This window comes from Vombatus ursinus, unplaced genomic scaffold, assembly GCF_900497805.2.
Source record: "Vombatus ursinus unplaced genomic scaffold, bare-nosed wombat genome assembly UNPS02014832.1, whole genome shotgun sequence".
NCBI classification, from domain to species: Eukaryota; Metazoa; Chordata; class Mammalia; order Diprotodontia; family Vombatidae; genus Vombatus; species Vombatus ursinus.
In genome coordinates, this window is record NW_020954610.1 from 41618528 (window position 1) to 41644952 (window position 26425).

General features: G+C 37.4%; 1 protein-coding gene across 2 annotated transcripts in view; it reads left to right on the plus strand.

Moving 5' to 3' along the window:
• Positions 1-1731: 1731 nt before the first annotated feature.
• DMRT1 (doublesex and mab-3 related transcription factor 1) overlaps positions 1732-26425 on the plus strand; it is a 140052-nt gene continuing 115358 nt past the window's right edge. Inside the window, exons 1-3 of one of the 2 annotated variants that reach the window (XM_027839728.1) lie at positions 1732-2097; positions 8950-9096; positions 9274-9322. In XM_027839728.1, coding sequence (XP_027695529.1) covers positions 1732-2097; positions 8950-9096; positions 9274-9322 — 562 coding nt within the window. Of the gene's footprint in view, positions 2098-8949; positions 9125-9273; positions 9323-26425 lie in introns of both variants that reach the window. The other variant, XM_027839729.1, reaches the window with a different exon arrangement.

Genomic DNA, 26425 nt, shown 5'->3' on the forward strand with positions numbered 1-26425 from the left:
AGAGAGAGAGAGAGAGAGAGAGAGAGAGAGAGAGAGAGAGAGAGAGGAAGACAAGAGCCTGGACCTTCCTAATTGTGGACTTGATCATGTTGCTTCCCTGGATCTCAATTTCATTATACATCAGATTATGTTAGAGGCAGTATAAGGCACTGGAAAGAACATTGGATTTGGAGTCAGAAATTATAGGTCTGAATCTCAACCCTTTCACTTACTACCAGTATATTTCTGGGCAATTCACTTAATTTCTCTGACCTCAGTTTCCTTATCTGGAAAATGAGAGATTTCAGACTACATGAACTCTGGGGTCTCTCCTGACTCTATGATTTATTTTGCAGCATTGCTGGGATTAAATGGTTCAATTTATTTGATAAATTTTGAAAAAAAATTTAAAGTGCTGTGTAAATATGTATGGTCTTATTATTATCATTAGTAGAGTGTTAGGGTCACTGGAGATAAATGGAAATTTCCTTTTAAGTGAAGTGGTAGGTAACATTGCTTTGACTTGTTTAAGGTCAGTGGCTAAGAGTTTTTTCCTTATCGAAGAACCAGTGAATTGATAAGTCAACACCAGGAAAGCTAGGGGCTCTGGTGAGACAGAAAAGCAATAGAAGACACGATCCCTAACTTCAGAAATTCCTTTAACTAGCCAAAACCTGAAATGATCAGACATTTCACAAAGCAGTATATTTGTAAATGAAAAATAAACCAACACCCAAATGTTAAGGGGCAAACATTAAAGTTGTGTGGAGTTAATAAGACGGGTTTGGGAAAATGAAAGGAGAGTGCATTCCAGGTTGGTATGTGCAAACACCCTAAATGAGAACGTTTAAGGAACACAGGAGATACAGCAAACAGATGTTCCAAGCAGAGAAATAAGAGCAAATGGCATTGATAATAATACAAGAGGAATCGATATGGCAGAGCACTCTGACGGTCGGGCTATGGGAATTTGGATTTTCCATTAAAAACATTTTTTTTTTTTTAAAAAAAAAAGGCTGAGGATGCGTGTGACAGGATGAAGAAGGTAACTCTGGTAGATTACTTTCGCAACCATTCATCAAGTGGCCCCAGTCTATGGGGTTGAGGGTGTGAATTCGGTCCCCCCTCCCCACCCCCACTGCCCTTAATTCCTGAAACGGTCATGCAATGCCCACTCTCTTTACACCTCCTTTTCTCATATTTGCACTGGGAACCCCAGGCGAGAAAGGACGGCCGTGCATATCTGTGCTCCCGGGAAAAGAGGGAGGGAACTGTGGTCCTGGGCTAGGGAGGGAAAAGACGAGGTTGCAGAGACAGTAGCTTTTCTGCCCTCAGGGTCCTGAGCTGCCCAAGTTGCTGCGTGGGATAAGAGTTGGCGGGGCGGGGCTCCCGCGTGCCCTCTCGCCTCTAGCTGTCCCGGGAACGTTCTGAAAAAGTATCCAAAAGTTCCTGGCCAAGCGCGCCAAAGGAAAAAAAAAAAAGTGGTGGGGGAGAGGAAGGTGGGGGTGGGGAGAGAGAAAGGCTAGAAAAGCGCCAGAGGGCTCACACGCCCTCACACGCTCCCTGCTGCAGCTCGGGGTCGCATCGCATCGCGCTCGGCCGCTGCTCCTGCTGCTCCCACGCCTCGCCTCGGGGCTCAACCGAGGCCGCAGGTCTCCTGCGCTCCGCTTTGCGACGGAGCGTAAAGGAGATCTTGGGGTGACTTCTGATCCTCCTTCTGATTCAGGGGAGGGATCTCCCAATCGTGGAGACATGCCCAACGAGGATTCCTACAGCAAGCCCTCGACGTCGTCCGACGGGCACCCTGGGCCCGGGGGCAAGGCCGGGGGCTTCGGGAAGGGCGCAGGTGCCATGCTAGGGGTGGCCGGAGGCAGCGGCAGCAGCGGCGGCGGGGCCGGGGGCAGCGGCGGCGGCTCGGGCTCCGGCTCGGGCTCGGGCGGCTTAGGGCCGTCGGGGGCAGCGGGGAAGAAGTCCCCGCGCCTGCCCAAGTGCGCGCGATGCAGGAACCACGGCTACGCGTCCCCCCTGAAGGGGCACAAGCGCTTCTGCATGTGGCGGGACTGCCAGTGCAAGAAGTGCAACCTGATCGCCGAGAGGCAGCGGGTCATGGCGGCCCAGGTGAGCGGGCCGGGCGGGGCCGGGCGGGCGTCGGGGAGCCCGGGCGCGCGGCGGGGGGCCTCTCCGGGCGCGAGGGCCCGCCGCCGTCTCTGCTCTCCTCTTCTCCTCCTTTCTTTTACTTCTCTTCCCTTTTCCTTCTCTTTCTCTTCCCTTCTCCTTTTGCTTCTTTTCCTCTTCCTTTTCCCTTCTCTTCCCTTTCTCCTTTTTTTCTTCCCTTCTCTTCCCCCCTCCTCTTCCTCTTCCCTTCTCTTCCCTTTCTCCTTTTTTCTTCCCTTCCTCTTCCTTTTTCCTTCTCTTCCCTCTTTCTTTTCATTCTTCTCTTGATTCCTTTTTCTTCGCTTCCCTTCTCTTTCTCCCTTCTCCCCCTTTACTTTCTCCTCTTTCCTTTTTTCATCCTTCTCCTTTAATCAATTTCCTTCTCTCCCATTCTTTATTTCTATTTTTATTTTATCTTTGGGAGAAGACGTCAAACTCAGAGGCTACCTTTTGTTGCCCCTTCATTTCATTGGTTTGGGGAGAAACCTTATTTTTTGGGGGGGGTGTCTCTACTTGGGGGAGGAGCCAAAACTGGATTTTAATTAAAGCGCTCAGCAGCATGACTAATGTGAAAATATGTTTAATATCAATGTATATGTAGTGCCTCTATGGGATTGCGCGCCGTTCTGGGGGGAGGAGGGGGAGAAAATGGAAAACTGAAAAGCTTATGGAAGTGAATGTTGAAAACTAAAAATAAACTAATTTAAAAAAAATTAAAGCGCCTAGTATTAGTACATACCTGGTCCCCCTTCCCAGCATTGGTCAAGTCGGCAGCTGGACACACACGCGCACACTCCCAAGGGGGGGCTCCGCGGATCCCTTTGACTTCCCCAAATCCCGGGTGGATCACCTGGGAAAGGCTAAGAAACGCCGAAAACCGCTAAGGGAGAGACATGCTTGGCGCATGCATGTGCAAGGGGAGGTGGAGAACTAGGGAAGGGGGTGGAGGGGGGGGGGAATATGAGTAATTCTTAGTAAAAGCTAAAGTTGGTGGTGTATTCGTTTTTGCAATAGCCAGGAGAAGAGTGGGTTTTGCTTTTTTCTTTGTTTTTGTTTGGTCTTGGAATGAATGCAGTGCTTTCCCCCTCCAATATGCAATATGATTCACGTGGAAAGGTAGTTTTATTAGGCTTTCTTTGACATGCCAAAACTTTACTATTTTATTTTATTTTTTCCAATTATCAAGCTTTCATTCCCCCACCCCTCCCTATTTCCCTCCCTATTTTTCCACTGGGGGAAAAAAGAACCTCTGTATCACCTAAGTACAATTAAGCAAAATATAATAATTTATTTTTAAGTCCAATTTTTAAAAATAAATCCATATTTGCCTAAAGGATTTTTAGGTGTTTTAGGGAAAAAAGTTTTAAAATCTGCTTAGAAATTTAAAATCTGTTGAAAGACGTCTTCCTTGTCATCAGGAAAAGAGGCTGTATTTATATTTACTAAAGAAAAATACATTCTTTCCACCTGGTTTGTGTTTCACTTTTTAAAGGATATTTTTTTACTCTAAAGATTGAAAAGAAGTATTTACAAACATTGCTACTTTTGATTATAGACTTGTAAATATCCTTCATTGGAATTGGTTTTAAATGTTAATTTTTGAAATTTAGTAGTAAAAGAATAAAGTGATAAAAAGGTGACACACTTTTATGCCTTTGATTTTGTATTTTTATTTTATTTCAAAGGTAGTTACTACAGTTTTTTTGGTGCATTTTCATAGTATTTTTTTAAAAGATAACAGGACGCCACTCAAGTAATGGAAGTAGATTATGATTTTTTTTCCCTGATATCTCTTAGTTAACCTCAATTAATTGAAAAGAATATACTGAATATTCGAATATACCGAAATATATCGAAATGGTTCCCTTAAAGCATTTTTTAGGTTTTAAAGAGTTTTTTGTAGATAGAAACAATATTACAGATCTTTACTTATATATCTTAAAATATATATTGTGGGGAGCATAGCATTTAATCTATAGAGTTTATAATTTCTCAAAATAGGTCTCCAATATTGTTTATGAAGATTTAACATTTCATAATAAATTTGCTTAGTTTTAAATAAAATTAGCAAAATTGCATTGTAAGATGTTAGATAGTAGACTGTTAAACATCAAATGAAATAATATATAATTATATATAAATATTGGATATAATGTTAGATATAGTCAATGTAACATATATCTATATATTAGATATGCATATAATGTATAAATGCACAGTATAGAAATATATTGCATACATGCATACAGTATATAAATATATTATACATAATGTATATAATACATATATAAAGCAATACATTAATATAGCATGTACAATGTAGTTAATATAACAGCATGTAAATATAACTAATAAACATAGTATTAAACACATATTATGGATAATGTATATGATATATTCTTGTATAAAGCACTTCGCAAACCTTACAAGTTTAAACCATAATGTTTTGTATAAATATTGGCTACTGGTTGGCTATTTTTATTTTTGAAAGTTTATTTCCTAGATAAAAAAAAGGGTAAGTTATTCTTCTAAGGTTTACAATTCAGGATTTCTAGAACATTACACTACTTTTTTTTTTCCTGTTAGATTAATCCTTAAAAATCTGCTTAAGAATATACTACTACTATTAACCTAACAGCTCACATTTCTCTGTATTTTAAGGTTTAATAAAGTGTTTTCTGCACAATACCTCTGTGATGTTGGATAAATAATACATCTTTTTCCCAGAGGGGCAAAATGAGACTCCTGGTCACATAGCTAGGCTATGTTTGAGCAGGATTTGGATGGAGGTCTCCAATACATCATTACATTCTTAATACACTTTTACTTCTCTGTCAAAGTTTTTGCTGGTGAGAATTATTAAAAATTCCATTTAAAAATCTCTTGTGAAAGTGTACATTTCCTTACTACATCCACTTCAAAAAAGTTAGTTGCTCAATGGACTTTTTGCAATATTAGTTATTTTTTCATAAACAAAATTTCCTAGATCTTTTTTATTTTTTGTATAGAAACATTTCAAACTTTTGCCCCATTCTCCCTGTTAAGTTTAGTAGTCAGTTTGTAAACCAAAATTTAACATCTGTTCCTTAGCAGTATATTTAAGTAATTTTAAAGTAAATCATTTTCTTAATTAAATAATAGTTATAATCATTATAATTTATTAGACTTCTTAAACTGGCTTCCAAATTTTCTTTAGTGCCTTACTGATCATTTTGATTTTTCCTTTTTTTTGTTTTCTCTTTGTGCCTATTGCTCTCAGGTGGCTTAGTGAAATTTGGAGTCAAAAGAACTGAGTACAAATCCCAGCTCTGCTGCATACTTAACCTGTGTGACCATGGGAAAATCATAGTTTTTGGTAAAATGGGGACAATATATTTGTACTACCTGTATTTTGACGAAAGTGCTTTGTAAACTTAAAAAGTGAACACATTCTTAAAAGTTTAGAATAAATGTGTAGGGTACACATTTTTCATTTTAACCTGGGAAGCTCTGTTTAAGTTATAAGTATAAACATGGGCAAATCAATTAAAGCTTAATTTTTGAACTTTTTAAAAAATTCCATTAAGAAAATAACATACCAGTCGAACCAGTCCTCTTTCCTGCTTTTAAAGGTCAGTCTTTTTACTTAGATACATTCTCAAAAGGTTGAGAATAAAATGAGGCATTTTTTCAGATGCAAAGCATTATATTATTAAAATGTTTCTTTGCAATCAGATTCCTGGATTTCTATTGCTACTGACTTGTAAAGTATACCATAATTTTAAATTTGGAAGGATTTGGCATTAATTTAAAATCATATTTTCCATTTTCAAAGCAAGAATAGTGAAATTATTAATACACACATTTATTTTTTCCCCCCTGATAATTTTGCCCTGGTGTCTTACTTGTAGCATCCAGGGCTTTGGACTTGACCTGATACTAATTTTATGTTTTAGGAGCCTATTTTGATGATTTATTTTAGCCAAACATTTTTTTCACCTCTAGAGAGGACCACTAATAGAAAGTCAGCCCTATAGCTGGGATAGCAGTGACAAATAGTCTTTGTCAAGTCTTGCACTGATTGACTTGGATATCTCCAAAGACCTTTCTCCCAGTTTGGTTGAAAACCTTTTAACATTTTGATGCTGGTATTATAGAAGATTTTTTTCAATCAAGGAACTTTTTAGCACTTTTCATGTTTTCTATTGTAGTTTGGGGGATAACTAGGGCTTTTTTCTACTTTGCATCATGACTGCCTAAAGAGCTAATTCCTGAAGCCACAGTCCAAGAATTGAAATGGACCTCAAGGGATCAGCTAGTTGAATTTGTACTCAATAGCCTGGCAAGTGGTAATTACATTTTTTGGGATTCTGTACTTGTCCTTTTGCTCACTGGTCTGTTTTGGTTTATAGGTCTGGCCTTTGGAGGTCATTTGGTTACTGATAGGGAAATTTAGGTGTGGAGAGATGAAGACTTGCCTAAGCTCTCAGAGGTAGTAAGTAGCAGAGCTGGGAATCAAATCTAGGACCTCTGATTACAAATCCCTACCCCCCTCTGCCTTTCCTTACTTTAAGAGCGAAGAAAAAATGTTGTTATTAATAACTCAGGAAAGAAGATTCCAGAGCAACATTATTTTTTTTTCTTTCGGTTTTTTTTTTTTTGGAGGCAATCTGGATTAAGTGACTGTACCAGGGTCACACTGCTAGCGTCTGAGGCCAAGTTTGAACTCAGCTCCTTCTGAGTCTATCTGCTGTGCAACCTTGCTGCCCCTAGAGCAAAGTTATTTTCTAGAAATAATGAGACAAAAATGTTTTATATCTCTTTCCTTAGGTAATTTGTCATTTTTCAATTGTATCTGACTCTTTGTGACACTATTTAGGATTTTCTTAGCAAAGACACTGGAGTGGTTTGCCATTTAAAGCCTCTCCTCTATCCCTGATCCCATTCTCTCATTAGGTGATTTTGCATCCCAGTGACCACCCCCTTCTCTCCAGGCAAAACTGACGTAAAGAACTCTGCTTCCCAGTTGTATAGTCTCCTTCTTTCTTCCTTCCTCCTTTTTCTTCAGGCTGTGCCCTTCTATCCAAATCACCGCTGGAGAAAGGCTCTAATAGCATTCGTTTATATCCGTGTTTGAATTAGGATTGGTGCCATGTATTATTCTCCCAATGTATTTGCATTTTAAGCGTTACCTTTAACCAGTGAATATTACCTTCCATAGCAAGAAATTTCAAGTCAGTCCCCAAGTTACCCCAAGTAGCAGACATTGACCTTGTCTACACATCTCTATGCATATACACCTATCTCATCCTCCTATTCACAGGAAGACTGTTTTATTTTACCTTGTTATTTTACTACATTCTTTTACCTTATTATTAGCATCTAGGTGGCATAGAGGATAGAGTGCTGACTTGGCATGAGGAGACCTCAGTTTGAATCCTTCCTTAGATACTAGCTGTATGATTAGAGACAATCAGTTTCCTCATCTGTAAAATGGGGATAATAATAGCACCTCCCAGGGTGTTTGAGAGCACATCTATGAGGTTATATATCTAAAGGGCTTTGCAAACTTTTAAGTGCTGTGTAAAGGCTGGTTTTTTCTTCTATCTATACCCTTGATCTCATCTTTTCTTTACTCTAAGAGGGCCCTGCTCCCATATTTATTCTTTCCTTTTCTAGTAGATCTTCAATTTATCCCACTCAACTGTCTTGTTTGCCTCAAAATTTGAAAAATTCTTAGCTTGCCCCTGACATGCACTTTAGCTACAACCCCATTTCTTTGATTTTTTTTTCATTTCATGCTTGCTTCATAACTCACTCCCCTCTTAATCTCTTGCACATGCTTCCATCCACATCACGCTATGGAAATTAACTTTCTTAGAGGTAGGTCATCAAGGACCACTTAAATGTCTAAACGAATTGTATTTTTCTTGGTCCTTATTCTTTTTGACTTCTCTGCAGTCTTGACACTGCATTTATTTCTTTTTATTACATTTATCACAGGCTTCCTTATATACTTATTTATGTACATGGATTCCCTACTATATTTTAGTTACCTCCTGAAGGAGGGCAGGGAGTTTAATTTATTCAATAAGCATTTATAAAGCTCCTATTGAGTGCCAGGTGCTGTTTTGGGTGCTAGGGATATACAAAGACAGAAATGAAAGTCCCTGCTGTGAAGGTGCTTACTATAGTTACAGATACCCAAAATTGTGGAAACTTGCCTCAGTTTCCTCCTCTGTAAAATGGGGATAACAATAGCAGCTTTCTCCCAGGATTGTTGTGAGGACTGATGAGATAAAGTGCTTAACATGGTGTCTGGCACATAGTAAGTGCTATATAATTGTTAGCTAATAGCTATTATTATTCCCCTTCCCTCACTTTGCCATCTAGCCATACTGGCCTTCTTACCATTCCTCATGTAGGGCATTTCGTTTCCTGCCCTTTTCCAGGCTGTGCCCCCCATCTGGAATCTTTGCTGCCTTCAAAACTCCCCTCAAATGTTTTCTTCTTTGTGAATCCTTTCCTGATCATCACAGCTGCTGTGGTCTCTAACCCCAGACTACCCTCATTTATCTTGAATTCACTTAAGTACATATGCGTTTTCTTCCCTCTGTTGAATCTAAGATCCATGAGAGCACAGATTGTTTTCCTTCACTGTATGCAGAGCCTAGCACTGTGTCTGAATTGTGCATGGTATTAGGCACTTAGTTGCAGATAGGCCAAATTAATCTTTTGTAAATAAATGTAAGGGAAAATGTCTGTAAAGGTAATTTCACCTAAAAATTAAAAAAAAGGAGGTACTTAGAAATTGCTTTCTTTTTTCCAAATTTTCAGGTGGCATTGAGAAGACAGCAGGCGCAGGAGGAGGAGCTCGGGATCAGCCATCCTATTCCCTTGCCCAGTGCTGCAGAACTGCTTGTTAAGAGAGAAAATAATGGGAGCAGCTCCTGCCTGATGTCTGAGAACGGCAGCCCAACCCAGGCCCCAAGCACTCCAACTACATCTTCAGGTAAATCTCTTTGTTGAGTCTCATCCTTGTAGGCGTTAGTTGGTGCTTAGAAGAGGGGAGCCAAGTTTGGATCTTTTTATTTTTAAGATACCAAGGAAGTGCTAAAATTGAATTATGGAAACTTTACATGCAACATTAAAAAGGATTAGTGTCCCCCCCCCCCCCCCCCCCCCGCCTCCAGCCCATTGGCTATATTTCTTTTAAAGGGCCTGCTTTTGGTAGCCTCTTTTAAAAGACATGATAATAGGTTCTGGCAATGGACCGAAAAAAAAAAAAAAAGAAAAAAGAAGTAATCCCTATTCTCAAGGAGTTTACATTCTGATGGCAGAGGCAAAGCATATACATGCAGAAAAAAAATGCAAGATGAAATTGTATAGGGGACCTGGTAGCCTCCATATGGAGGATTGCATTAAGCCAAGGAAACTGTGCCAGTTTCTACACACTGGCTCTCATTGCTTGGGGCCAAGTTGTAATGGGCTTTGAAGTCAAAATAGGATTTTATATTTTATCCTGGAAGTAATAAGGAGTCACTGGAGTTTTCTGAATAATATGGTCACATCTGCTAAAGAGAAATCCTTTGGGATTTGTGTGGAGGATGACTTGGGTGAGGAGAAACTTGAGGCATGAAGGAAGCAACCATCTGTACTATAGGTAAGTCTGTTCTTGTTATAGTCGCATTACTTCTTAGAGTAACTGCTTTAATATGTACAATGGTTTAAGGATATTCCAAATCCTAGGTTCCATTAAACTAGGTTTAGTTACTGGGTGAAAATTGAGAGAGGAAACAAAGGCTGTGGATAAATGTTGCCCTACAAAACCCCCCAAAATCATGATACAAGCCTTAAAATGAAGGACACCCCGAAGAAGAGATAGAAGAAGATAGCTGCCTCCCCGTCTTTACAGAAGTGAGGGGTCCATGGGTACAGGACACAATAGAATTTCATAGTTTTTTAAAATGTTGATTAGTTTTTTCTTCATTATAAGGGATGGCTCTTTGGGAAGGGGATAGAGAGGAATATAGGGGTAAATGTAAACAAAACCCCAAAAGAAATCAATAAAAATCTAAAAAAAAAGAATAAAAATCATTTATAAAATAACATTAAAGAACTTTTATTCCTCCAAAAACAAAAGTTCCCTAATAGGTATACCCCCCTGCCAAAGAAATAGGGACTATGTATATAGTTTTTAGTAATTTGAGAAAGGATAACTACTGAATATTATCAAATAATGTGCAAAGGCATGGAAATTTTCAAGTCTTCATAACATCAGACTTATCTCCAATCCTCAACATTTCATCTAAAGAACGCTTTCTCTGTCATTTGTTTCCCTCTTACTACTTAGACGGACCCACCACTTTTTGTTGGCGTTTAGTCATTTTCAGTCATGTCTGACCTTTGGTGACCCCTTCTGAGGTTTTCTCAGCAGAGCTACTTGAATGGTTTGCCATTTCCTTCTCTAGCTCACTGAGGTTGACAGGGTTAAAATGACTTGCCCAGGGTCATGCAGCTAGTAAGTGTCCGAGGAATCTTCCTGACTTGAGGCCCAGTGTTCTATACATTGTACCACTTAGCTGCCCCACTTTAGGGCCTCATCATCTCCCCACTCAACTTTGCATTGGCCTCCCAGTTGGTCTCCCTTCCTCAGGCTTTTCCTCACAACAATCCACCTTCTATATACCTGCCAGAGTAATTTTTTTAAATCACAGATCTGACCATGTTATTCCCCTGTACTCAGTCATCTCCAGTGGCTTCCTATTGATTGTTATAGGAGTTAACCAGTTTGCAATATTTAATCAACTTGTTGAAGACCCTTGATGCTCTTGATGGGGTCATGGAAATTAGGGTTTTGGGGTTTAGCCCAGGAAAAATGAAAGAGCCAAGGAGGAAGGTAGATGTGAAGGACAAATCCAGAGAGTTAGATAGAATTATTCTTTATCATCACAGCTCCATAATGTTGAGCGCAGAAGGCCTGGTTTAGTGTAAAGAACATCAGGTTTGTAATCAGAAGACTAGCCCAGGGTGTCCTACATAGCTGTATGGTCTTGGACAAGTCCTTTCCCATCTCTCAACCTTACAGTTGTAAAATGAGGGCCTTGAACTAGAAAAGATAATCTCTAAACTTCCTTTCTAATGTGTTCTGTGATTCTGAGGGTGGTAGTCACTGGTCTCCAGTGTTTACTTTGGTTTCCAGTGTAATCCAGTGGTCACTAGGTAGTCACATGGTCTCCAGTGACTCCAATAACAATAATTACGATATAAATTCTTTACAATATCTCATTTGATCCTCACAACAGCTTCGGGAGGTAGATAACATTATGATCCTCATTTTACAGTTGAGGAAACTGAGGTAAGCATCAGTTAAGTAACTTTCCCAAGATGACAGTGAGTGTTTCAGGCTGGATTTGAACTCAGATCTTCCTGACTCCAGATCCAGCACTTTTAATTCACAGTGCTACCTAGCTGTCTTGATTACTGTAGATTAAACTAATGATAAATAAAATTGCATCTTTGCAAAATATTTAGGTGAGGATGCATTCAGTTAGGTCAGGAATAGAAAGTGAGGGACCATCCTAATATACTTTAGGGTGGCTAGGAGGTACAGTGGATAGAATGCCCATCTTGGAGACTCATTTTCCTGAGTTCAAATTCGGCCTCAAACACTTACTAGCTGTGGGACCCTGAGCAAGTCACTACTTGCCTCAGTTTCCTCATCTGTAAAATGAGCTGGAGAAGGAAATGGCAAACCATTCTAGTAGCTTTGCCAAGAAAACCCCAGATGGGGTCGTGAAGAGTTGGATGTGACTGAAATGTCTGAACACCTAATGTACTCTGGATCTTGCTGGTGGAGGAAGAGAGTGTTGGGGTGGGTGACATCAGAGTTGCAAAGGGCATTTAGAAGAGCGTTTCTAGGGGAGATGAAATTCTCAAAGTAAACATGAATTCTGACAGAGCATTTCAGAGGCAGTGATAGGGAAAGTTACACACAGGAGGCGTGGGAGCAAGATAGAAAGTTCAAGGTCAAACGAGGGTGACCAGATTCTCTTCTTCCTTCAGGAGCCAAAGGACCTTGAGGGTTTTTAGGGCGATTATATCCTTTGGTTTCAGAAAGAGAGTTTTATAATAGCTAGCTCAGGTAGAGAAGGATCTCTATAAGGAAGTGATCTCCATTCTCTTCTGTTAGCCAGAGTGCAATCCACATGGAGGAGCCCCAAAGAGGGGACCTTAGGGTTATATATTTAGAGCTGGAAGGGACCCCACTGAGGATAACCCATTCATCTTACAGCTGAAACTGAGGCTCAGAAACGTTGTGACTTGTCCAAAGTCACACAACTAGTGCCTGAGACTGGATTTGAACTCAGTTCTTCCTTTAATTCCCAGCCCACCGCTCTATACACTGCATCACCTAGCTGCCCCTTTGTTGTTGTTTAGTCATTTCAGTCGTGTCTAACTCTTCATGACCCCATTTGGGATTTTCTTGGCAAAGATATTGGAGTGGTTTGCCGTGTCTTTCTCCAGCTCATTTTACAGATGATGAAACTGAGGCAAACAGGGTGAAATGACTTGCCCAGGGTCATGCAGCTAGTAAGTGTCTGAGGCTGGATTTGAACTTGACTTTAGGTTGGGCACTCCATCCACCGTGCCACCCAGCTGGTCCTATTTGCCACCATTTGCTACATCAGCCAGTTGTAGGAGATTGATAATTTTTAGGTTTTGTTAAGAGGTGAGCAAAGTTGAGACATGAACATCCACAATGGGAGCCAAAAAGTGAGATAAAATTTGTAGAGAGTTCATTTGGGAATGGAAACCATATGAGGGTTGATTCCCCCCCCCCATAGATATAGATAGTATTTTATTTTTTCCAATTACATGTAAAGACAATTTTAATATTAATTTTTATATAAAATTTTGAGTTCCAAATTTTCTTCCTCCCTTCCCTCCCTCTTTCCTTCCCCCCTTCCTAAAATGGCAAGTAGTTTGATATAGGTTATACATGTGCAGTCTTGTAAAACATTTCCATCTTAGTCATGTTGTGAAAGAAGAAACAGAACAAAAAGAAAACACCACGAAGAAAAATAAATTGAAAATAGTATGCTTTAATTGGATTGATGTTGTTAATGCAGCACCTTATTTAACATAGAAAAAATTCAGAGGTCACTTACTGATTGTCAAGTATCTCATCTCCTAGGTATGACTGTTTCTTTTAAAAAATTTTTTTTAACATTTTTATTTCGAGTTCCAAATTTATTTTATTTTGAATTCCAAATTCTCTCCCTCCCCTCCTCCCTCCCTGTGATTGTAAGTAATCAGATATAGGTTATACATGTGTAATTATGTAACACATTTCCATATTAGTCATTTTGTACAAGAAGACTTAAATACAAGAAGAAGATGAAAGAAAGTGAAAAATAGCATGTTTCAGTCTGTATTCAATCAATATTAAGCTGTTTCTCTGGAGGCAGATAGCATATTTCATCATTAGACTTTCGGGATTGTCTTGGATCATTGTATTTCTGGGAGTAGCTATGTCATTCACAGTTCTTCATCAAACAGTATTGCTGTTACTGTGTACAAAGTTCTCCTGGTTCTGTTCACTTCACTATGCATCAATTCATGTAAGTCCAGGTTTTTCTGAAATCATCCTACTTGTCATTTCTTATAGCATAATAATATTCCATCACAGTCACATACCACAGCTTGTTTAGCCATTCCCCAAATAATGGGCAGCCCTTTGACTTCCAATTCTCAGTCACCATAAAAAAAAACCTGCTATAAAAATTTTTGTACAAATAAGTCTTTCCCCCTTTTTTTGGCTCTTATTGGGATATAGATCGTGCTATGGTATTGCTGGATCAAAGGGGATGGCACAGTTTTATAGCCTTTTGGGCATAATGACTGGTTCTTTAAAACTGTGCATGGTATTGGTTTTAAAATATTCTTAATTCTTAGTAGGGAAATAATGAGGAGAACTTTTATGGGGAGAATTGTACAGGCCAGACAGTCCCTCACAGAGAATGGTTAAATAAATTTATCTAACACTTGGTTTTAGATGATATCTGGTAAATTTTATTAGATTAAGTAAATACGGATCAAGTGATTTCTATGTTCAAAGCAATTTTATTCCTCTTACCAGCTTAGATTGGAGCTGCACTGGGAAAGAAAATCACTTCTGTGTTCTTGAAGTCATTTGGGATAGAAGGCATCTCAAAGATTTCCTGCTCTAATTTCCTTATTGTACACATGATGGCATTAAGGGGCAAAGAGTTTGTGAGTTCCCTGGTGCCATACAGTGGTAGAGATGGGATTTGAACCCAGCCTCCTGAGTCTAAATCCAGTACTCTTTCTACCAGACCAGTTTCATTTTGGCTGTTAAGAGAATAACCATTCTTTGGCAAGTATGAAAAATACTTGAATAATTGTGGGTTATTTTTTTATTATCATATTGTCGGAGTTCTAAGGAGTAGGTAAATTAGATTTGCCTTCCTGTTGGTTCCCTTAGTAGAGACTAGAGACCTGATGTCTTTGAGTAGGTTTCTTTCCTACCTTTCTCTAACACTGGTCAAGAGTTCCAGAAGACTAGAGAAATGAGAGGGGGTGTGGGGGGTGTGTGTGTGTGTGCGTGTGTGTGTGTGTGTGTGTGTGTGTGTGTGTGTCGGTTAAAATTATTATCCAGCAAAGTACGGGAAAGATCTGTGATTTCCTGTGAGAAACTCTGAGGCACATAGAAAGGTTAAAAGATTTTCTCGTGATCATAGCAAGTAAGTGGCACAGAGCAAGATTTGAACATGGTTCTTCCTGCCACCAATCCCAGTGGTGTGTTCATTATTCTACATTGCCTCTGTGTTTGACATCTTTTAAAAGAAATTTCCACCCAAACTTAGCTGTGGAACATTTTCCATTCATTGGTGTTAGTTATGTTAGTAGAATTAGATGGTAGGTAAGAATATCCATCCATAAAGTGTTCTTTTTTTAAAGATATTGTAGGATATTCAGAAAGAAAGTAGAACTATAGAGAGGGACATAATAATTTTTATTCCAAATTATAACTTACCAGTAATTAGTTCTTTCCATATATATATATATACACATATATATATCTATATACACACACACACACAAGCTATATCTTGACATTTTAGTGTAATACTTAAACATTTTTTATTTTTAGGAAGGCTGTGATATTGCCATTTCTCTCAGTTATTTTTCTGGACAACTTTATGTACTACTGATACCCTCCTTTTCTGTTTCATCTTTTCCTCTTCCTCTCATCCCTATATCTGCAACTTCACCTGATTCTTCAGCAGAAAGGTAACTTGGTATCTGAGGACCCTAAAGGAGTTCACGGCTAGTTCATGGTTAGATTTCAGGGGAACTGTAAAGTTGGTTAGGAAAAAAAAATCACATCTTTATTTTTAATATTGCCGTTTCCCTTTTTAATCCTATGTATTTTTTTATGCATTTAAACACCTTATTCAGAGAAAGGGTCTACAGGTTTCACCAGATTACCAAAGGGTTAGGATCTCTGATACAAAAAAAAGGTTAAGAACCCCGTGTTAGCAGGTATGTATGTAATTCTTGGGCTGCCTGTTTTTCTTGGGAATGTCACCTGAGATTAACAATGTTGGTCATTTTATTTTGCACCCTGTCTTATGTAGTACTGTACCTCTTTTTAGGAAGAAGGAGGAATAACTTGTTGGTGTTTGTGGAAAGGGCTTAGAAATGTGCTGTTGTAAACTTTGTAGGTTTTCACCTAGGCCTGGTTGCTCCTGCTGTTGCCTGGTGGCATTTTTAGTCTTTCTGTGAAAATGAGCAAAATTCCTTCTTCTGAATGGTGGGACTCTCAGAGGGAAAGATAGGGATGAATCCTGAAGTTATGATGGGGTCACAAAGTAGTTGTTACAACTGTTCCCTTAATTTCTGGCATTTGTGGTAGCCAGTTACTTATCACAGTTTCTGGATGCCTGTAATGGTCCAAATTCTCTGACCTTAAGAAACATTTTTCCCCTTTTCTATTCATTGTAAGTGAAACCCTGAATGTTATCTCCGTGCCCTCCCTTTGGGAGCACTCTGGGCTTCTGGAGCTGCCACTCCCCTACTCCCCTTGATGAAACCACCTCCCACTGATCCTGGCCTGCCCTCTTGGCAGCTGGAGCCTCTCCCTAGTTCTGCTCCTCTTTGCTGCTTTGGCCGGATGAGCTTGGCCTCTAACATTTGATGGGGATTCTCTTCAGCTCCCCATTTGTCCTTACTGTACCCTTTTGGCACGTCGTAGGTGCTTAATAAATGCTTGCTTGATTGACTAATAAAAATGTTAGCTTCTCTGAAAATATTTTTTAAAGTCCTATTAATGAATTAAGCTTTTATCCAAAGTTAATATACCATTTCAGTTTTATGTAGGTGAAAATCATCTCTCTTTGTACATTCAAATGAAATTATTAAAGCATTTTCAACAAAACTGTCAAAAGTATTTTCAATAAGATTGATTGTGGAATTTGTTTCCTGGGACCCTGGCCACTAATACTTAATTGGTATTTTGATTTTATGAGAAGCTTCTGAATTTAGGCAGAAGAAAAAAAAATTTGTGGCCATGTGGTTTTAAAAAATTAAGTGCAAATCAGATCATTCCTATATTTTAGTTTTTGAAATGGAAATAATTTACAAAGGGTCACAGAAACATCAAAAGATAAATAATTAAAAATTTGAATGCAATAAAGGAGATGCAGATATTATTAATGCTCTCAAAGTATACTCCTTGAAAGTCTTTATAAATGGCCTTTTTAGGGCTTGAGAACCCAGACTGTGCCAGTGGTTTGAATGTGGAAATTGGTGATAGTCTGTGTCCTCTATCATCGGGTTGGTCATCAGGTGATGAAATTTTAAGATTTGTGAAACAGACAAAAATATAAAATTTTGTTCAGACACCTTTTGCTATTCCTGATCAATGATTAATCAATAAATGAATCAGTTAGCATTTATTGAGGGCCTCCTACGTTCAGGCATTTAGCTAACCTAATCAAGTGAAGACAATGAACATTTATTAAACACTTAACTGTGTACCAGACACACTTTTGCAAAAACTGTCTCTTCTCTCAAAGAGCTTATGTTCTAATGGGGGAGACACATGGTAAATAATTAGGTACATACAAGATATTAAGAGAGTATGTGCTAGGTGATGGAGGTAAAGGTACAAAGACTGAAATAATCTGCTACTGTGGAGCTTGCATCCTAGTTGATTAAACAAATTCATGTATGTATCTATAGGAATACATATCATAGATAATAAGTATAAGGTAGTATGGGAGGAAGAACATATAGAAGTGGCTTGAAAAAAGGAGTTTGTGTCATGGAGGTCAGCTAGTACAAAAACTAATTCTTGGTATTGAAACTGGCAGCTAACTCAGCTTGCCACGTACAACGGAGCATGATAAATAGTGAAAATTAAAGTGATTTCTGACCACAAGTCAGATGAGAATTGAATTGAGGGAGTCAGAGGAAACCATGGAAAAAAGAGAATCATTGAACAACAGATGTGATCTTAGCCTGAACATCTGAATGAATAAGTTTGTGAAAAAAATAAGCATTTACTCTGTGCCAAACACTGTGTGTGGTAAGTGCTAGGGATACAAATATAAAAGTGAGGTGGTCTCTACTCTCAAGGAGCTTACATTCTAATGGGGGAAACAACGTTTAAGGGAGTGGTGGTCAGGCAAGAGAGTTTTGGTTTGGGAAGTCATAGGGATGGTAAATAGAATGATAGATGAAGGCATTCGCATCCTTTCAGAGGTAATTGTAGTCTTGCTTATATTTGATTCTAGCTCTCAGATCAAGAGGCAGAAAGGCAGGAATGCGGTATGAGTTTTGTGGCAGGGCAGAAAACATACATGATGAAGAGGCTGCGTAGTTCTGGAGAATTCAGAGTTTGAATGGCTTAGCTCCTAATGGTCACGCTCTATGAAAGTCCTGTTTTTGAGGCATGCTGGCATCAGGTTTTACAGCCATTGGCTAAAAGATCCGTAGCTTTCCTCTGCCTAGAAAAAAGGCTTACTCATCACAGCATCACCCATTGGACTGTGAACTGAGTTTTCTGTTGGGGAGAGACTTTCTAGCCCCAACCTCCTCCCTGAGATGGTAGGTAGTCCTAAAGATAACTTGATCGCTGAAGACTGCCTGGAGCAAGGAAAGAATGGATTGCAAGAAACAAGAGTCATCAGAGAGCAGTGGAATTCTTTCATCAGGAGATACTGTGATCTCTCCTTCCACCTTGGTACCCTGGCACCATGTTTCCTATTTGTGTGCTTTTCCCCTTGGGTTTCCCACTGGAATACATGTCCCCATGAGCATGCGACACTCGATACCTATGTTTGGGGGCTGTTTTGAGGGAGAGTGAGGTCCAACTTTGTGAGGGGGATGTTCTGTTTTTACTTATTATTATTATTATTATTATCTGTTATTACTATGCTATTTTATCAAATCATTCAAGCTTTTATTTTTAATGAAATTTCATCTATAGCTTTTGTAATTGCCTTCATCTCTTGTTTAGTTAAAAATTCACCCCCTAGCCATAGCTATGAAAGGTAACTGATCTAGTTCTCTTCTAATTTTTTGTGATAAGTTCTTTAATATTCCCATCATATATCCATTTTGAGTTTCTAGTGTGACAACATTTTGTGTATGTGGGCTAAGGTATTGGTCTAGATAGTCTCCCAGATTGGAAGATAAAGCCTTCTTTCTTATATAATTTATATATTTGAGTTTATTGAATATTGGATTATTGAGTTATATTTTATTATGCCTTGTCTATCCTGATCTACTGGATACTTTTTAAAAATATTTTTTCCTATTTTTTAACCAGTACCAAATAGTTTAAATTAGAGGTGTTAAACACTTGGCCTGGGAGTGTTAGTCTGAGTTCTACCTGAACCAGATTAAAATGTAATTGGGAAAGATTTAACAAAATAAATGGAAGTACAGTAGAATATAAATAATGTTAATATGTAGTTTTTTAAGTCAATATGAGGTGATGGGGATTTTTACGTACAATTTAGTGGCCCGCATTTCTATTTCAGTTTGGTAACACTGGTTTAAACAATTACTGCTTTTATAACATAGTTCAAGGTCTGCAAGTGCTATTTATCCTTTATAACTACTTTTCCCCCATTATATCTCATGGTCTTCTAAATACATTGTCCCGCCTGTTGAATTTTGCCATTTTGGTCAGAACTCTGTAAAGACTTGTTGGTAGTTTGATTGGTATAAAAATGAAATCTGAATCAGTTAATTTTCTGCTGTTAATTTCTTTGGTGACTGCATAAGATTTTCTGAACATCCCTGATGTGAGTCTAGCTTGGATCATAAGAAATGATTTTGGTATAATTTGTATAATTTGTTTTAGTCTTTTAGCCAGAATTTTGGTATAACAGATAATTTACTGTAGTCTGGAGTCCTTTAGCCAGGATTTTATGTAAAATTTTTGAATATGTTTATAAATATTCATAAGTTCATAAATATTCAAAAATAAAATTTGAATATATTCATTTAATGATAGTAGTTTATAGTTCTCTTTCTTTGCTTTATCTTGTCCTGGTATTAGGACTACATTTATTCAGTAGAGTTCTTTCTCAGCTTTGGAGAATATATAGTATAGATGTTTACTTGAAAAGTTTTATAGAATATTTTTTGTAAATCCATATGAATCAGAGACTTTTTCCCTTAGTCCTTTAGTAGTTTCTTTATAGCTACTGCAATTTCTTCTTTCTTTTTGGAGATTGTATTATTTAAGATTTTGAGGGGGAGAGTTTTCTGTTAAATTGGATATTTTAGATTTTTGTACATAATCCTCTTTTGAATTCTCAGTTTTGTTGGCCTATAATAATGTATAATTGGTTCTGACAATCCTTTTTATTTCTACTTTATTGTGATTTCATCCTATTCAATTTTTATTTTGTTGATTTGATTTCCTTGTACTTTTTTAAAAACAATTTGGCTAAATTTTATCAACTTTTTTTTTTAGTATTTTCAAAGGATCAGCTTTTACTTTTGTTTCTCATTTATATAGTTTTTTGGTTTTCAGTTTACTTATTTTCAGGATTTTTTCTTTGTGTTTATTTTGGATTTGTTTGTTCATTTTCTGATTTTCTCATTTTAATATTCAATTAGCTAACTATCTTTTTTCGATTGGATGTTTTTAGAGTTACTTATAATTTTTCCTCTGAGGAATGCTTGAGCTGTATTATATCTCAGAAATTTTAGTATGCTTCATTATTTTTATTGTTTTTCATATATACAGCTATTATTTGATTGTTGTTCATTCTTTGACTCACTCTTTAGGATTTCTTTTTTAAATCTACATTTAGATCTTTTGGTTTTTCTTGTAATCTCTGAATTAATTAGTATTTTTATTGCATTATAGTCTGTATATATAGCTTCTTATTTTCATTATAAATGGGTTTAATATTTCTTCTTTGTTACATTTATTTACCATTTCCTTGTGTTTTAATACATGATATATTTTTGTAAAGGTGTACCATGTAATTCTGGTAAACATGTATATTGGTAATAATAATAACTAGCTTTTATATAGCACTTTAAGGTTTGCAAAAGGCTTTATAAATAATGTCTCATTTGATCTTCACAACAGGCTTGTGAGTAGGTGTTGTTATTATCATGCTAAACAGCTGAGGAGACTGAGGTGTTAAGTGACTTGTCCAGGGTCACACAACTTTTAAGTGTCAGAGGCTGGGTTTGAACTCGGGTATTTTTGACTCTAGGTCCAGTGCTCTATCCACTGCCCCACCTACCTGCTGTTATGGTCTTTAATATATAATATGTATTCTTTAATGTGTATAAATCTTTTATTTCTGTATTTTCCATCAGTTTGTTCAGATCTATAGTATCCCTTTTATTCATCTTACTCCTTGATTCGTCTAGCTCCGAGAGAGGAACATTAAATACTATTTTTGTGTTAACATCTGTGTCTTTGCAGATTAGTTAACTCTTCTTTATGAATATAGTAGTACAAATATGTTTAACATTGATATTGGTTTCAGGATTTGTAGTTCCTTTAAATGCAATATAATTTCCTTGATAATCTTTCAGCATTGTGATCTTTTATTTTGCTTTGTCTAATAATATGATTACAACTCTTTGTTCTTTAGGATTTATTTGACAAAGAATCTTGTCCCAGCTTCTTATTTTCATTATATTTGTGATTTTGCCTTTTATATTTATTTCTTATAAAGAACAGATTAAGGAGTTTTGTTTTTATACCCATTTTGCCACTCTCATTTTCTTGGAATATTTAGTACATTCTCATTTAAATGTATGAGAGTTAAGTTTATATTTCCCTTGATTTATCAATTTTTAACATTCAGTTTTAAAAAGAAATTTTAATTCCAAATTCTTTCCCTCCCTTCCTCTCCTCCCCCTTTCCTGAGATAGCAAGCAATTTGATATAGGGTACACATGTGCAATCATGCAAAACATTTCTATATTGGTCGTGTAATGAAACACACACACACACACACACGTGAAAAACAGTGGACTTCGGTCTGTGTTCAGACTCCCATCAGTTCTTTCAATAGATGTGAATAGAATTTTCCATCATGAGCCCTTTGGTATTCTATTTTATTGTATTGCTGAGAAGAGTGAAGTCATTCACAGTTGATCATTGTGTAGTATTCTTGTTACTGTGTACAATGTTGTCTTCATTCTACTCATTTCACCTTGCATCAGTTCATATAAATCTTTCCAGGTTTTTCTGAAATCATCCTGCTCATCACTTCTTAGAGCACAGTAATATTCCATTAGAATTACATACCACAACTTGTTCAGCTGTTTCCCAATTGATGGGCATCCCCTCGATTTCCAATTTTTTGCCACTACAAAAAGAGCTGCTATAAATCCTTTTGTACAAATAGGTCTTTCCCCCCTTTTTTTGGATCTCTTTGGGATACAGACTCAGTAGTAGTATTGCTAGGAACTATTCCCTTCTTTTAAGTGAATACTTTTTGTCACTGAGATTAGTTTTGCTTAAACTCCTTTGCTTAAACTGCAGCTCTATTCACACAGGCTCTCTTCTCCTCTGTCTCCCACATTTCCTCTTTCCTGTTTTCTTTTTTTTTACTTAAATTGTTAATTTTAAAATTTATTTAGTTATTTCCCTTCTTTTGTCCATTTTCTTTACCTTCTCAATTATGTGATTAATTCAAAATTTCTACAATTTCTTTTTTTCTCTTGCATATTTTCCTAAGAAATTTTCTTTGATTTCTTCTCTTCATTCTTTTCCTTCTTATTTATTCCAAAGTTTTATTTTCTAATTTCTAGGATTTATTCCTGCTTTAATCTTTTTTTCTTCTTAGAGTTAAAGCTTCTGAGTAGTGTGTTTCAGCTTCCTATTCTAGCCAGTTTCTATGTTATTTCCCATATAGATCTTGCTCCATCATCTCCTGTTTTTTGTTCTATTTGTGCCCCACTCTTCAGTTTGTGAGGGAAATAATACTAGGGAGAAGTAGTGCTACATGATAGGAATTGCTCTGAGTCCCAAATCATGCAGTCTAGTTCTTCCGTCCCCTTGTCTTCTCCATGGCTGCTTTCCTGACTAGTTGCCATGTCATCTCATCTATGGGCCCATGTCCCCTTCTTTTTCAGACATAATAGGGTCAAGCCTTCAAGATGGCACAGAAATGGGTGTGAGGAATAGCAAGAGTGCTATTTTGACAAGCCCCTAGAATGCATGAAGGGAAGTAACATATGATTGAACTGTAAAATGAAAGATGGGCAACTTGTGTGGCATGTGACTTGACTAGAGCCAGTACTAGAGCCAGCTTGACCCGACTAGGCATTCGATTGTTAAATTTGCAGTGTGAGCAAATTGGCAAATGGTACAAATCAGGACTTAATTTATTGTTTTGTTGATTGTGTAGACTTAGAAAGCAATGGAGAAAATGTTAATATCACAGATGAAAATGAAAAGTATGTTTTGTGTACTTTTTTGTAGGAGAGAACTGGTTGTAAATATTTATCAGGGTATCTCTGCCTAGTTCCAGGCACCTCTAGAAATAACTTATTTGAACTGTTTCTTTTGGCCAACTAGTAAAAATAAACATTGGGGCTTGTGAGGTCTGATTTGAAGAGGATTCTGATCACAGTGCTTAAAAGCCTAGGTTGCTTTTTAGGGTTCTGCAAGTTAAGGGAACTTTGAACAACGCTTTATAGTACAGTCTTTTCATCAGCTACATTATAAGAAGATTGGTGACAATACTCAAGATCTTACCAGAAGTTGACCCCAAATTAGAAATTATCAAGATTATTTGAAATAGGGACTTATCTACTATCATCAGCCACAAACCCTTAAGTGTATATTATATCTTTAGATATTAGCTACTGATAGTATGAAGCCATCATGGTTAACAAGGTTTTTAAAAACTAAACTTTTGTTTCCAAAAACAATGTGTATCACCTGTAAAAACTCTTATCCTTAACAAAAAAAAAAAAACCTTTGGAAACAGAATTTTCTAACCTGTTTAAAAAGCTTCCAAATGGAGAGTTTCTGTGGGATTTAAGCCCATTTTCAGTCATCTATCCTGTCTCTGTTTCTGTCTCTCTTATTTTTCTCTCCACATATAGTGTATGCCTAAATATAAATATATATATATTTACATATACACACATAAATGTAGTATCATCTGATTAATTTGTTAGAATGATTGACATCAGGGAAGATAGAAATTTGCTAGATGAATTTCAACAAAGTTATGTTAAACTAAGATTTTAAAAGATAATGAAGCATATTCAGACCCATTGCTGTCACTAAAAATCATTAATAATATTTTTGATGAGAGAAAAGTTTTTTTTACCAATAAAGTAAAAATTATTTAAAATGTATTTATTTCATGTTTATCTCATCATCTTAAGATCTCATCTAATCATTGAATATATTTTTGTTGTAAATGATATATGTGATGTACAATAATCATATATATAATTTAAATAAATATGCATATTTTGGAGATGCATGATCAAAAACGTTTGAAGACAACTGTCTTAAGGCTTTAAGTTGGAGATTGATTATGTCTTTGGACAGTGTTTCCCACACCATGTTTGGACCCCTTCTTTGAACCCCAAACAGAACAGAAAACCCAATGATATGAGACATGACAGTTGTAATACTTGTTAAATTTAGGGAAGTATTTTGGAACAAAAACTGCAGTTAAATTTTCTTGGACTCAGATAGATGGATAGAAAAGGAAGGAAGGATGGACAGACATTTATTAAGGGCTTACTGTGTCAAGCACTGTGCTAAGAGCTGGGGATACAAATACAAGCAAGCAAATCCCTCTCTGCTTTCAAGGAGCTTACATTCTAATAAAGGAAAACAGTACATAAAGGGGAGCTGAAAGGAATGGGGAGGGCATAGCCACTGCAGAGAAAAGGCAGTTTTGTAGGAGAAAGAGAAAAGAGGAAGAGGAGAAAGAGGAAAAAATGGCAAAGTAAGCCAAGCTATGAGTGAGGTAAAGCATGATGGAAGGGACTTGTGACATAGTGGTGTGACTCAGGATTCACCAATCAGGAGAGAAGGGTCTCAGGACGGATCCTTCTCCAGTGTGCAAAAGCTGACCATGAGGAGAAGGGGAAGTCTGGAGAGCGAGTTGATCCATGAGTAAAGTGAAGCATTATTGGATCTCCTGAAATACACTAGATACTTACTCATTCATGAGGGAAGTAGAGTTCATGTGACATTGCTTGGGACTTTGTAGATTTTTCCTTATTGCAAATGTGTAACTTGAGGTGTAGCAGGACTTTTTTCCTCTTATACTCCATCATCATATGCATTTTGCAATGAAAGAGGAATAGTGTTTGAAGGAGTCACACAAATCATGTAGGGAGCCAGAGACAGGCTTTCTTCATTGTAACCATGTTATTGACAGGCCAAAAATATTAGAGAGCCTGAGAAAGCCTGAGGCAATTTTTCAGACCTCCCATGACAGGCATTTCTTAAAAAAGAGTGAGGGTGGCCAGTGGCCATAGAAAATTGGCTGTACCATTTTTTCTTTTGAACTTAAAAAAATAGTTTATTGTTAATCTTTTGTTCAGTTAAGAGAAAAAAACTGGGGTAGTGAAAATGGACTTTTGTGTAACATGATGTCAGTTTAAAAAGGACAACTTAAAAACTTGCTTTGAATAGTACATGTATTGAAAATCCGTTTTAGTAAAGATAATGTAAGTACCTTTTTATTCAGTTTTTCAAGAGAATTTATGACCACATCAAGGTGACTATTCCCTCCATCATTGCAGATTACAATCTATGCATGCTGGATAATTCTGTTGGAATCTGACTCGTCCAGGTTCTCCCATGTATTTGACTCAGGGATATGTCCAGTGTTTGGAGCCCTTCCTTTTTGCCTTCTTTCCTTTTTTTGTTCCTTTGTTCCTTCTTTCCTTCTCACCTTTTCTTCCTCTCTTCCCTCATTTTCTTCCTCCCTTCCCTCTTTTCCTTCCTCTCCTTTTTCTCCCTTCTTCCTTAACTTCCTCTCTTCTCTCCCTTCCTTCCTCTCTCTTCCTTCTTTCCTTCCTCTCTTTGTCCCTCTCCTACTTCTTCATCCCTTCCTTTTTTCTTTTCCCTTCTTCCCTTCCTGCCTCCCTTCCTTCTTTCCTTCCTCCATCAGTTATGCTTTGCTGTCACCAAGTGACCAGCCCATTTTCTTTTTCACTTATTTTTTTGGGGGGGAGGGTCAAACTTACCCCAAATCTCTATAGATTTTTTTAAAAGCTTGTTGCCCAGTCAGAAAATTTATTAGTTTGGCCGATCTACAAATATGTTGCTATTTCTCCACCTTGAAATCTCTGTACCCATCTTGTTGACCATCTAGGACCTTGTAGTCTCCTCAGACCCTCCTGATATCTCAGTTTCTTTTAAGGTGTTATTGCTTTTAAACTTATTTAAGGCAGAACTTTTTTATTTTTATTGTTTCTACCCTCTCTCTCCTTCAAGTCTTTATCATCTTTTTTTCTCCTTATGTTTGTTTTTCTTTGTCTTATGTCCTGTTTGGGACTGGGCTCTATAATAATGACATTGAGTGTCTAAGGCTGATTTGACAGTGAAAGAGAAAACCAGGAAAAAGGATTTAAGGCCATAATCTGTGTTTAAAAGCATAGATGATGCTGTTAGCTGGATCACTGAATTAAAGCAGTTCCTTCAGTGATTTCTGTTGCCATCTTATTTTTGACTCACCAGGGTTGAATTTTTTTTATGTCAGGGCAAACAGGAATGATAATCTATATGTCACAGTAAAATGGTAGATTTTTC